The sequence below is a fragment of the Alnus glutinosa genome, chromosome 5, assembly GCF_958979055.1.
Source record: "Alnus glutinosa chromosome 5, dhAlnGlut1.1, whole genome shotgun sequence".
Lineage (NCBI taxonomy): Eukaryota > Viridiplantae > Streptophyta > Magnoliopsida > Fagales > Betulaceae > Alnus > Alnus glutinosa.
Window position 1 is genome coordinate 23,991,166 of NC_084890.1, and position 13,406 is coordinate 24,004,571.

The 13,406-nt window shown below is 36.7% G+C and overlaps 1 protein-coding gene across 3 annotated transcripts; it reads right to left on the reverse strand.

Moving 5' to 3' along the window:
* Nucleotides 1-515: 515 nt before the first annotated feature.
* LOC133869197 (uncharacterized) lies at nucleotides 516-13,159 on the reverse strand. Of its 3 annotated transcripts, none has more exons than XM_062306157.1 (5): nucleotides 12,788-13,159; nucleotides 12,294-12,365; nucleotides 11,506-11,550; nucleotides 11,113-11,219; nucleotides 516-770 (listed from the first exon to the last, which is right to left on the reverse strand). In XM_062306157.1, exons 2-5 carry the CDS (start codon nucleotides 12,348-12,350, stop codon nucleotides 749-751), a joined length of 231 nt encoding a protein of 76 aa, XP_062162141.1. In that variant the 5' UTR covers nucleotides 12,351-12,365; nucleotides 12,788-13,159; the 3' UTR covers nucleotides 516-748. The 3 variants fall into 3 exon arrangements, with proteins under 3 accessions (XP_062162141.1, XP_062162139.1, XP_062162140.1); XM_062306155.1 differs by lacking the exon at nucleotides 516-770 and having other exon boundaries at nucleotides 10,842-11,219; nucleotides 12,788-12,877; nucleotides 12,953-13,141; XM_062306156.1 differs by lacking the exon at nucleotides 516-770 and having other exon boundaries at nucleotides 10,842-11,219; nucleotides 11,506-11,547; nucleotides 12,788-13,135.
* Between the last annotated feature and the right edge of the window lie 247 nt (nucleotides 13,160-13,406).

Sequence of the window (13,406 nt, forward strand, 5' to 3'; positions counted from 1 at the left end):
GTGCCCGTGTTCTGAAATGGATATGGACCGTAAGAACCAACAGCTTCACGTATAGATGCAGAAACACAACCGTGGCTTTTTGCATCTTTTAGTGAATTTCTTACTTACACTGAATATCCTTCAGCCCAACTTTGACTGAGGACAGGAGTTAGGTGTAGTTGTTGGAGGGTGACTTCTTTGTGGTGATTATTTCAATGAAGTCAGCTTCTCAAGTTGAATGTAATTGACTAACTAAATTTTTTTTATTTTTAATAACTTTTATATGGACTTGTGACAACCGGCCTTGATTTCATAATGCGAAGATGATTGTTCGTTAACACATGAACATCTTGATAATGTTGTGCCTATCGAAATGGACCCTCAAAATGGTATGTTGAGCATTTCATTCTTACTTTTAATTTTTGTAACATATCTTTAAAGTAAATGTTATTATTCATAGTTGGGTTCTCTACACTACGTTTTATTCGTCTTGATATAGATAGAAATGAAACTGTAATTGATGAACAGGTGAAAGATAGTGTTAACAATTGTCGTTCCAAGCTCATAGATGAAGTTAAAAATGTTAAGGAACCTAAGGATGTGATTATATTTAGGTCCATAGAGAAACTTCATGAATATTATAGAACTTACGCAAAGTAAGAGGGTTTTGAAGTGGTGCAGAAGAAGAAGAAGAATAAAAAATGATGAAAATAGAGATGCACATTACATCACTCTAGGATGTGCTCGTCAAGGTAGCAAACCATCCGGCTTAAGTAATAGCTTTTGCAAACCTAGTAAAACAATCAGAACAGAGTGTAAGGCTACTTTGAATGCAAAGTTAGTGGGTACAAAATAATATGTGACTAATATAATTATTGGTCATATAATCATGATTTAAGCTCAAACAAAGTGAGATGTTTTAGATGCCACAAGAATTTGGATCCTTATACAAAAAGAAAGCTTGAGATAGATGATAGAGTTGGAATACGTATGAATAAGATATATAACTCACTAGTCATTAAAACGGGGGGTATGAGCATCTTGCATTTGGATAAAAAGATTGCCGTAATTATATTGCGAGGTCAAGACATCCTCGCATTGGCACAGGAGGTGCTGCAGCACTTCGTGACTACTTCAATAGAATGTAGAAAGTGAATGATGATTTCTATTTTAATATGGACGTGGATCATAAATGCAAGTTGAAAATTGTGTTTTGGGTTGATGCACAATGTAGGGCATCGTATGAAAATTTTGGGAACATGGTTACATTTAACACAACATACTTGACCAACAAATACGAAATGTCATTTGCCCCTTTTGTGGGAGTAAATCATCATGATCAATCAATTCTTTTAGGGGTGACATTAATTTCAAGTGAGGTTACAACAACATTTGTTTGGTTGTTTGAAGCATAGTTGAAATGCATGAAGGGCTGAGTGCTACGGGCAATTATTACAGATCAAGATAGGGTTATGAAAAGTGCAATTAATAAGATTTTCCCGAATGCCCGACATAGATTTTGTTTATGGCACAAACTGAAAAAACTTTCAGAAAAATTTGGATCACATTCATAGTACAATGCTATTAAGAGTGCCATACGAAATTGTGTGTATGATTCTCAAACATGTGACGAGTTTGATGCAAGTTGGTAGAGTCTACTTGAGTGTTATAATTTGGAGGATAATGCGTGGCTGCATGGTTTATACAGTGAACTGACTTTCTGGGTACCGGTATATTTGAATGGTGTATTTTGGGTCGATATGACTGATCTAAGAATCTCAGTCTTCTCTTTGTTCCATGTCTCTCTCTTACACTTGAAATAAAACTCCACTTCTTTTTATAAGAGCCAAAGACACATTTTTCTTTTTGGTTTGTCATGTAATAGTATTAGAATGTTTATCCAATTCGTGGGTCCAGCAGTTTGGTTTCACCTCTTCTTGTTTTACACATTGGACTCTATCTTGAGCATAGGATAGACTTCTTCTTTTGACCCACATCTAGGCTTTTACTCTTTGATTTCTTTTGTAATTCTTACATAACACAATTTCTTGCATTAATATATCATTTAATCTTAATATTAATATTTGAACAATATTCCACAATTAAATATAAAATGCAAGAATTAAATTATAATAAAGTATGATAATACTTATTTTAATAGGAAAAATAAGCACTTTTAAGCTATTATCAATGACTACCACAAAACAGAGTGAGTATGAATGCATTTTTTTATGGTTTGTGCACTCGTCCACCTCATTTTGAAAGAATTTGTAGATAAATACGATAATACTTTGCGTAAGAAGGTTGAGAATGAGAATATTGATGATTTCGATTCTTTTAATCCCACAATTTCATGTGTAAGCAGGCTTCCCCTTGAGAAGCAATTTCAAAAAATTTACACCCATGCAAAATTAAAAGAAGTTCAGAAGAAGATTACAAGTGTTCTGTATTGTAGTTGCTCTCTTTTAAAAAGTGTAGGTTGAATTAGTACCTATCAAGTGATGGAACGGGTATAAATTAATGATGCCTACATGAAAAAAGTATGTTTTACTGTTTATTATAATGAACTTTCATGTGAAGTTAATTGCAATTATTTTTGGTTTGAATCAAGAGGAATTTTGTGTAAACATGTGATATCTGTACTGACCACACTTGAAGATGTGGAATAGTGGATGTGATTATTTTAAATTGTCTGATGTATTAATTAGAGGCCTCATAAAATTGGAGCCGCCTAATAAAAAATATCAATTGCCTAATATTTTAGTTTAGGGAGATATTGAAACAATTGATATTTTAAGAGGACAATGACAATGAAATGGTAGTTTGATGAGGGAGGTTATGTATACTTTTCTCCAAAAAATAAAAATAAATCGAAAGCAATACTAAAAAAAAAAAATTGAACGAAAAATCTGAGTATTTTATTGATAAAAAATCATGAGCATAAAGCTCTTATATCACAGAGCATAAAGCTCTGCGAAATCATAGTCACAAGCTATGAGGTTACAAAATCATAAATACAAACAAAATTTTTACAATAAAGTGTTATCTATGACTTTCATCTTCCGCTAACCTATGTACAAAAATAGTTAAAGAGCAGATCTACTCCGAGCGGACTAGTCCTAAGATAAGGGTAGTCAAATATTCGAGAAAAATTTATTTAAATTGGCCGTGAGAGAAAACTCTTTACACCTAACTAACTTTCATCTCATAAATCGTCAATGAGGGTAAATCTAAAGAGAAGAAAATTATTATTCAAAGTAAAAATACTACCAACAAACATCAATAGCGGTCAGAAAGGAGATGAACGACACAACACAGAGGTAGATATACAGATGCATAGCGGATATGCCAAAATTGCCTATTGCTAATCTGGTCGGAGAACACCAACAAACAAAAGAAAAAACCAAAAATAGGAGGAGAATAAGAGCGAGTAGAAAAGCTACTCTCTCCTTCTCTCAGAACTGTTTTCTAAGAAGTGAAGTCTAGGGCTTGCAAGCAATACTAAAAAATAAAAAAACAACTTCAACAAAAGGTCAATCCGGTCCATATAAATTATGTTTTATTATATGCTCTTTATTTTCCTATGTATATCACACTTATTTCACCAAAAATAAAATAAAATTGTAGAGCACACTTATTACACTAAGGTAAAACTTAATTAACGGTCATGGAGTGTTGACGCAACACACACACATACAAACAATGTGCTTGTTTGGGTAAGTTCCTTAGCTTAATTGTCTTTCCTTTGCTTCTTTTGGTAAAATTTATAATTAAGGCCGCGAGTGAGTGTTTGTCGTTAGAGAAGTTTAAGGTGGTTGTTGCCGATATATAGTTTCACCACGGACATGGCGTATGAATCCCATTTTTTGTAGAGTTTGCCACCCACACTGTCCCCAACAACAGACCGATTTCATGGTCGGACAACCAGACCAATTCCATGATCAACCTCTTTCACCACTGGATGGGACACCAAAGATGGAGGAGACGAGGTTGTCAACGACAAAATCCTCTTTCTATAAATTCTTCTCTTCTAGTCTTTCCTTTGTTTGAGAAAACAATGATGTAATTAACACATGGTTTCAAATTGTGCATGAACTACATTTCGCCATGGCAGAAGGCTGTCGTTATATTATTAGCCTTTTCTACTCTCAAGGTACGTAAAATATATTGATCACTTATATATATAGACTCTATTTTTTGGGCATATCTCTTCATTGCGATTCACACCAAACACTAATTAGATGAATCAATCAGGTTTTAGATGAAATAATATGCTTATGATCTCCTGACCAGTTTTCATAATACGAGTACATGAACTAGAGACTACATGCTCTATGCAAGCATGAGATTTGTAATGTAGTATATGGTTCATGTACTCATATTATGAAAACTGGTCAGGAGATCATAAACATATTATTCCATCCAAAATACCTGATTGATTCATCTAATTAGTGTTTAGTGTGAATCGCAATGAAGAGATATGCCCAAGAAACAGAGTCTATATATATAGGTGATCAATATATTCTCGAGTACATGAACCAGAGACTACATTACAAATCTCATGCATGCATGCATGAGAAACATATGCTAAGTATATGCATGAGAAGCATATGCTATGCATGCGATTTGTAATGTAGTCTCTAGTTCATGAACTCTTATTATAAAAACTAGGAGATCATAAACATATTATTTCATCCAAAACCTGGTTGATTCATCTAATTAGTGTTTGGTGTGAATCACAATGAAGAGATATGCCCAAAAAACAGTCTATATATATATAGGTGATCAATATATTTTACGTACATTGTGGTGGTGAAACTATATATCGGTAACTACAACCTTAAACTTCTCTTCGGCCAAGATGTATGTATTTATAGACAACTTGGGAACAAAGCGACTGCTCAAAATACATGAAGCTGGCGTGGTGTAGAGGATATCAATTTGAAAACGACAAACACTCACTCGCGGTCTTAATTATCAATTTTACCAAAAGAAGCAAATGAAAGATGATTAAGCTAAGGAACTTACCCAAACAAGCACCTTGTTTGTTTGTGTGTGTGCTGCGTCAAACTCCACGACCCTTAATTAGGTTTTACCTTAGTGTAATAAGTGTGTTCTACAATTTTTTTTTAATTTTTTGGTGAAATAAGTGTGATATACATAAGAAAATAAAGAGCATATAATAAAACATAATTTATATGGACCGGATTGACCTTTTGTTGAAGTTGCTTTTTTAATTTTTAGTATTGCTTGCTGGCCCTAGACTTCACCTCTCAAAAAATAGTTTTGAGATCTGCTTCCTCCTCCTCCCCATTTCCTTTGCTACTCTTCGCTCCTACCCTCCCCCTTCCATTCTAGTTTTTTCTTTCGTTTGTAGGTGTTCTCCGACCAGATCAGCAATTTTGGCATATCTGCTATGCATTCGTTCATCTACATCTGTGCGATTCATCTCCTCTCTGGTTGCTGGTTGGTGTTTTTGCTTTGAATAAGAGTTTTCTCTTTAGATCTAACCTCATGTACAATCTATGAAATGAAGGTTAGTCAGGTGTGATGTGTTATCTCTCACGGCCTGCTATCATTATTTTTCTTTTAATTTGATGATTAAAGAGATTACATTTTCTAATTTTTAATAAACAATGCAATTTTTACTTGTGCATATTAAGGAATGAACGACTATTGGCTAATGTATTTTATGTTTTATAATATATTTTAGGAAAACTTCTCTTTTAATTTTCATTTTTATCGAATAAAATATTAGTGGGATGACAGTCTTAAATTATTTATTGCAGGCTCCAAAACAGCCACTTCCCCAAAGACAAACTCGCAAGAGGGTAACATTTCTATGATACCCAATGGCTCTGCATGCCAACAATAACAAAACCATAAAAAGCGTAGTACTAAGCTTATTACAGCAACCACGACCACAAGACCAGAACAAATAGCACCTATCTGCAAGTCCTTCCTATCATTATTAGTGGTAAAGTGATACCAACACCCTCATTTTTATTTTATTTTTTTATCTCGTCAGTCCCGTAATAAGAACAAAGAAACTAATGTAGTAGATCATCCCATGAGCCTGCTATAAATAAAAACATTTTATTTATTGCAGACTCATCGAATCATCTACATTAGTTTTTTTGTTATTGTTCCGGGAGCCACAGGATCAAAAAATGAGTGTCTTGGTATTACCATTAATAATGATAATAAAGACTTGCATATAAGTTCTATTTGTTCTGGTCTTGTGGTCGTGGTAATACGCTTAGGACTACGCTTTTTATGGCTTTGTTACTGCTGCCAGGCAGAGCTATTGGGTATCATAGAAATGTTACCCTCTTGCGAGTTTGTCTCTGGGAAGTGGCTAGTTTTGGAGCCTTGAATAAATAATTTAAGATTGTCATCCCACCAATATTTTATTCAATAAAAATGAAATTAAAAGTGAAGTTTTTCTAAAATATATTATAAAACATAAAATACATTAGCCAATAGTTGCTCGTTCCTTAATATGCACAAGTAAAAATTGCATTGTTTATTAAAAATTAGAAAATGTAATCTCTTTAATCATCAAATTAAGAGAAAAATAAACGGGAAAGTGGAGAGAGAAAGTGAGGGAACTTATTATCAAAACCAAACCAAAAAAAGTCAATTGAGTAGTTAGAAAATAAGGTAGTTGTACAAACTTTTGTGACAATATCGGAAAATGAAAGATTACCAATGTTTAAAATAAATTAGTCATTCTATTGTACAGTTTTGTATATAAAAAATCAAAGTTTATTTCCCTTGGCTTATATGTTTTTCACATACCAAATCAATCCTCTAGGATGTTGTGGGCTTTAGCGAAGGCTCTCCTCCCCATGAGGTACGATTATTAGCAACACTCTGGTTGATAGGATTATTTCTAGAATTAAGAGTTGGACCTATCAGTTTCTCTCCCATACTAGGAGAGCTTAGCTAATTAGAACTATATAGGTCTATTGGTCTTCCCTCTTCATTCTGATCCCTTAGGGGATCATTAAGAAAATTGAGCTAGTCTTGAGATACTTCTTTGTGGAAGGGTGATGATTCATATAAGGAGTTGTAAGGGCCTTGGCACTCTAAGTACACCGACAGTATACAAGAGAAAGCACCTAGCTAGAAAGAGAAAAAGAAACAGCCCAAAAAGAAAAATCCTACGAAACACCCACAGGGACCTAAGTCCTAAAGCACAAAACCCACTAAGAGCACTTAGAGCAACAAAAGAAAAGCCCAAACATACCCACAAAGACCTACCCCAGAAATCGATACCCACTAGGAGCACTCAACGGTACAGAGTCTGAGCTTTTCCTCTCCTACTCTTAGAGGACCCGCTTGCATCGCCGTAGTTGATGGAGCTCCTCAGATTCTGCAACTCTCTCCTCCCTATAGTCTTAAGCCGCTCACCCTTATTACCCCGAAGAAAATCATCTTCAATGGCATCCAACAACGCGAAGGACGTGTCAACATCCTCAACACCATCCGAATCCCAATCTAAAGGCATGTCGTGAAGACAAATGCCCAAGGGGTTAAGAAGAGTCTCCTTCCTCCCCAACCCAACCTTCATCCCCTTGATCCCACACAACAATCTCCCCAGACAGGCCAAAACCAACCGGCCACTCCTGAGATTGGATCAAGCCATCCGATTTGAAGATTACACCCTTATCAACAGTCGAAGAAGCACCACCACTCAAGGGGCACGGAACACTCAAGAGAAGGAATCCACACCGAAGAAAGCTAGACGGAGGAGGCTTACCCACTCCCCCACCTGGCTTCCACAAGGACTGGACCACGATCCCCCCCAAAACCTGAGAAGAAGCACCCAAACACAGCGTTGTCGGAGCACTGAAAGCTGTCACTGCCTCATCTAACATAAAAACATCCATCAGAGAAGTATTAGTGTTCGAATTTCGGTGATGTCTCAGGAACAATTTGGACTTGGACAGGTAGATGGGAGCCCCACTCTCCGACATCACCGGAAGAGAAAGGCGAATCCTCTCTCCCAACGCAGCCGTCCCCAAAGAAGAGAACACAAACCCCTTTGAATCCAAAACCGGACCCCCAAAGGTAACATTCACATTGCTGGAGGAGAGTAAAAGAGTCAAGACCATCGACCATGCACAAGCCTGGACCAACAACCAACGTCGTGCACAAGCCAGGATCAGCACCTTTAGGAGGAAAGGAAAACACATCAGCAAGTACAAACAACCCGCCACCCATGCCATCCGTCGTTGCCACCTCCTGTCGAAGCTCAACTTGTCAAACCAAAGTAGGTTGATCAAAAGACATCAGAATATCCACTGGAGAGGCGAGAGAAGAAACCCCACTGACAACGAGTATGACTTGGAACGCCGGAAAAGTACCAGTCGAGCAGTCCAAAGCTCCCCCAATGGGCACGACTACCTTCTGACAAACTAGCGGAAGATAAGCCTCCACCGACAGCGAGCCAGACTTGATCGCCGGAAAAGACTTAGTCGAACTGTCCAAAGCTTTCGGTGCTAGAGAACTAAAACCCGAAGTATCAAATTCCAAGCCTGCTGGGTAACCGTTAGATCCACAACCCGGACCATATCTCATCTTTTTAGCCTTCTTAATGTTGGGCTTAAAGCCCAATCTCCTGGAACCAGCCCAAAGACGGAGCCCTCTAAGCACAAAATACTTATAGACTCGGCCCAAACCCATACACTCCAATAACCGTCTCAGCCACAGAGGAGGTCCTGCTCCTGCTCAAGTTTGAAAAAATCTCACTTACCCAATCCAGTGAAACACCAGACTGCTAGAGAATCTTCCTGAAGAACGTATCTTCGCAATCCCTGGACCCCATCGAACACACCACCCTGCAACCTCTGCATCTTCGAGCACAGGAACCATCAACACAATGGTCTTTACCCAAAGGATCAGCCTCCGCCAACGGGACCATGGTATTAGTGGCATTCGCATCAGGTCTAAGGTTCGAATCTTTTTGGGTGCAAACAATTCTTTGGGCCACGCCCGCTGGCGAAGCATGAGTCTTACCCGATTTTTGTGGAAGGGATGCTTTGCACTCTGGGGTTTACCTGACAGGGTTGGGTACACAAAGTGGCCCTGCCTAGGAGGGATTTCCAGTCATTACAAAATAAAAAAATGCTGCTTGGGATAGTGTTTGTCTCCCTAAGAAATAGGGTTCCTTGAGTTTAAAAAAACATGAGGATTGGAATTGAGCAACCATGGTTTGGCACATCTTGAATATTTTTTTGGACTTCGACCAATCTAGTGGGTCTAATTGGGTCGGATCCTACCTTGTTAAAGACAGCAACTTCTGATCTCTGAGGCTTCCTAATGATTGTTCGTGGACCTCTTATAATTGATACATGACTTTCAATTAGTGCAAGTAAAAGTGAATAAATCTCAAGTCATTTGCTCTTGCAGTTTAGTGGTATTTCTCCATCTTCACAATTGGAGGTCATAGGTTTCACCCAGAGTCTTCTATCATTTCACCAAAAATATATCTAGATAGTCCTAAAATTATATTGTCCCAAATTGCATCATACGTGCTTCAAAGTGCAAAGGAACTCGACCCAAAAAATAGAGGATTCTCACTTTGAATGCATGGAATGATAAAAGAAAAAGAGAGAACATACATAAGCATGTCTAATTTTTTTTTCCAGTAAAGTATATTTCAAAAAAATAAATATAAAAAAACACCGAGGGACGCAACCCAAACTACACAAGATGTATACATGATACCCCCAATTCAAAGAGAAAGAATAACACAAATCTAAAAAATTCAAATAAGAACACTTAGACATAGACTATAACGTCACTCTCCTCATAAACAATCATAAAAGAAAAAGAGAGAACATGCACAAGCCTGTCTATTAACTACATGAAGTACAAGGCATTTCAACCTGAATGTTTAGGGTAGGGATCCATATTCCAATTCGCCCTAGATGGTAGAAGCAATACATCATGGAGAAAACTATATTACTCTTGTAAGTGGATCAACAAAGACACAGTAACAAAGAGGCAAAAAATCATAAAATTAAGATGCATGTCTTGTATGGGATAATTTTTTTTTTTGATAAGTAAGAGAATTTTATTAAAAAGCGCAAAGCGCAATCAAGTATACAGGGAGTATACAAGAGAGACAACTAAGAAGAAGAAGAAAGCAAAACAAGGAAATCGTTATAACTAATCCCTAGAGGTGCGAGATACGCAGCCGTCCAGGAGTACAAAGAATGAATAAAAAAGGAAATGAGCTCCTCTATTGTTCTTTCTTTGTCCTCTATTGTATGGGATAATTTCATTAAGATTGATGAGAGAACTCTCTGGATGGGAAGTCTAAGTGGCATATTCTCCACAACAAGGAAAAGCAGCCATTTGTTCTCTGGTATGATTCCTCACCATGTCATAGTCCTATGATTTGCAGTTAAGGGTAGATTGAATACCCTTGATAGATTGGCTTCGTTTTGCATTTCATTATGGAAGGTGACTTTTAATGTAATTTCTGCCCTCCACATAACGGAAATAATTAGTGTGACAGACAAATTGAACCCATAATCAAGGATGCACTTAATTTTCTAAGTTCATCGCAACACCAATTAGTTTACGCACAACTTGCCTAGATGGGCCACCTCCACCGACGTGGTTGGAAGCATTCCCATGTCCTCATTCCCCTAGTTATTGTTTCTCTCAGTCATATGAAATACCTATGATCAGCTTCTATCTGAGCCCCCTCCCTCCCTACCTCCCTCTCTTTTTTTTCCTGTGTTGCTTCCTTTCCTGTGCTCTTGTTGTGTTTGTTTCTTGTTTGTGTCTCTTGGTATTTTTGTTTCAGTCTCTCAAGTACTTGTATATGCTCTAAAAAATAAAAATAAAAGTCCAAAATACTGTGTTTCTTACAAATCAATACAAAACCTTATTTTTGTTTCTGTATATCAAGTACTTGTAACCACCACTTTCTATAATTTATGGTTCCACAGTTTCAGAATAACAAAGCTAACATTCCTTATTTCTAGTTCCAGAAAATCATTAACAAGAACAGCCAAGAAAACAACCTGAATTTTTTTCGTAGGTAAAAAGTTTGACAACCAACTGAAATAATGACATTTAAGATGAACAATGAGAAGAAGAGACTCAACCCACCCAAAAGCATCCCGTAATAGAGCACATTCATTTTCCAAGAAAATTGGAGCTTCCATGCATTCCATTTCCAGAGAATTGCACGCACGCTCTCCATTTCCAAAGATAACCTAGTAAAAAAGCACAAAAAAAAGAAAAAGGATATATGATAACAAATGAAGCAACTGCAGACTACACAATTTTCTTTTTGACAAGTAATAAACCAATCTCATTGAAAGCGTAAGGCGCCCCATAGTACACTGGGAGTATACAAAGGAAACACCTAAGTAGAAAGAGAAAAACGAACTGCGGCAAATACAAGAGTCTCCACAAAAATGATAGTGTTAGACTTGGGCAACTACAAGAGTCTCCAAAAAATGATTTGTGCCCAACACGAATGATATAGATAGACCATACCTCATTCATCGGCATCAAAATCTGAGGCAATATGATTTTGTCCTGCTATTAACAATTACATTTAGTAAGAACCAAAAAGAAGATAGTGACAAATTATTCAGAGAACCATTGCAATTTAGTCACTGATTGTGTCTTCCTATGAATATTGATTACAACAAAGAAACTGAAACTATATAGCGCAAGCCAGACATCAATTACTATACAGAATAAATATTGTGACAAAAAACAGAAAAAGCCTCAAATTTATAGAACTAAATCAACAGTAGTTGTCTATGTAGAAAAGTAAAAGAAATAATGTTACTTTTAAACAATACATTTTGATCCCAAAACAGTTCACACAGTCCACTGAAAGTATGATGATGCTAGATATTATGGGGGTGAAAATGCAAGAGGATCCTACAGGGCTGAAGAACCCAAGTAAACTCATTTGAGAGGACTTTTACAGCAACAAAAATATAAGCCGTTAGATAATAACACAAGAATATATCATGCAAGTAATAATGAATGATGGATTTGGAGAAAATTTTTCTTTATGATCAAATTAAACTGGCCCACATTGTTTGCCACCTCCATTAAAAACCAAGCATATAATTCTACTGGAAATTATCACTACTAATACAGGTAAAGGAACACATTTGCAGCTGTGGATTACTTTAAATGTAACCAGTCACCACTGCCACACAACAATGATTTTTTGTTACATAAACTACTAACAGAACTGTTATAATTTAGTGTCGAAATATAAACTTAGCAAAAACCCCCCCAAAGCTCACCACCCCATCACTCACCAGAACTTGCACATAGCGTGGCCCAGAGTTACATGAGGCAAATCTCCGGGTGCCCATCAGCTTCAGTTCCAACTGCAACCATAAAATCCATTTCTTTTCTCATGAATTCAAAATTATTATCACTCAAATAGTATTTCTAAAAAGTATCAATCTGAAACCATTATAGAACTCTATACAGTAGCCACGTTCTACGCAAGCTTTTATTCATGTAACCCTTATTCCGCTAGTAGTTTTTTTTTTTTTTTTTTTCAACATACAGGATGAAACAGATAGCATACTCTAAAAATAGCTTACAAGCACAATCAATGTAATAGCGAACAAATACATATAAAATTATCTCGAACTCAGATTTTGGACTAGATAAACTCCAACCTAACATGCCATTTCTATCAGAAGTACGCCTAAGCAACTATAAGAAGCAAATTGTTTGTAAGCAAAACAATAACAGTCCTCTATTAATCGAAAAATCCCTAGTAAACCTAAAAAGAGGGTACCTGATCCTATGATCTCCTTCAAATCTACTGAGGAAGGGCTGGTGTTGCCTCCGAACACGGCCAACAAGTACGCAGCGACAACCTTCATTTCTGCTCAATCACACGAGAAATCCCAGCCAATCACTATCAAACACAGAGAGAGAGAGAGAGAGAGAGAGAGAATACTTGAGGATGCTTGGGACATTGAAGGAGTTTGTGAGGCAGCAGCGTAGCGGCTACGGCTTGTTCGTTATGCGCAGGGATGTACAGAGGTTGAAGATGGTGTGAACGAATAAGAGGCGACGGAGAATGATTTTCACGGTTTACTCGAGCGTCTGGATGAAGGCCACGTGTAAAGAGGCCATCAAATCTTCTGCGTCCATTGCGTGAAGTCAGGAATCTAGTTGGAATTCAATTACTTTTCATTAATGCTTGTATTTGATTAGGTTTAAGAAAATCCCACTTCAACTACAAATTTAAAAAGAGGATTAATGCTTTCCTCAGCTTATTATTCATTATCAGAATCTTTTATAATTATTTGTTTAAATTTAAAAAAATTTGAATAGTTATAAGAGAATATTTATGAGATCCATTTGACCTAATAAGTAGTTAGATAATCAAATTTTTAGTTAGTCAAATA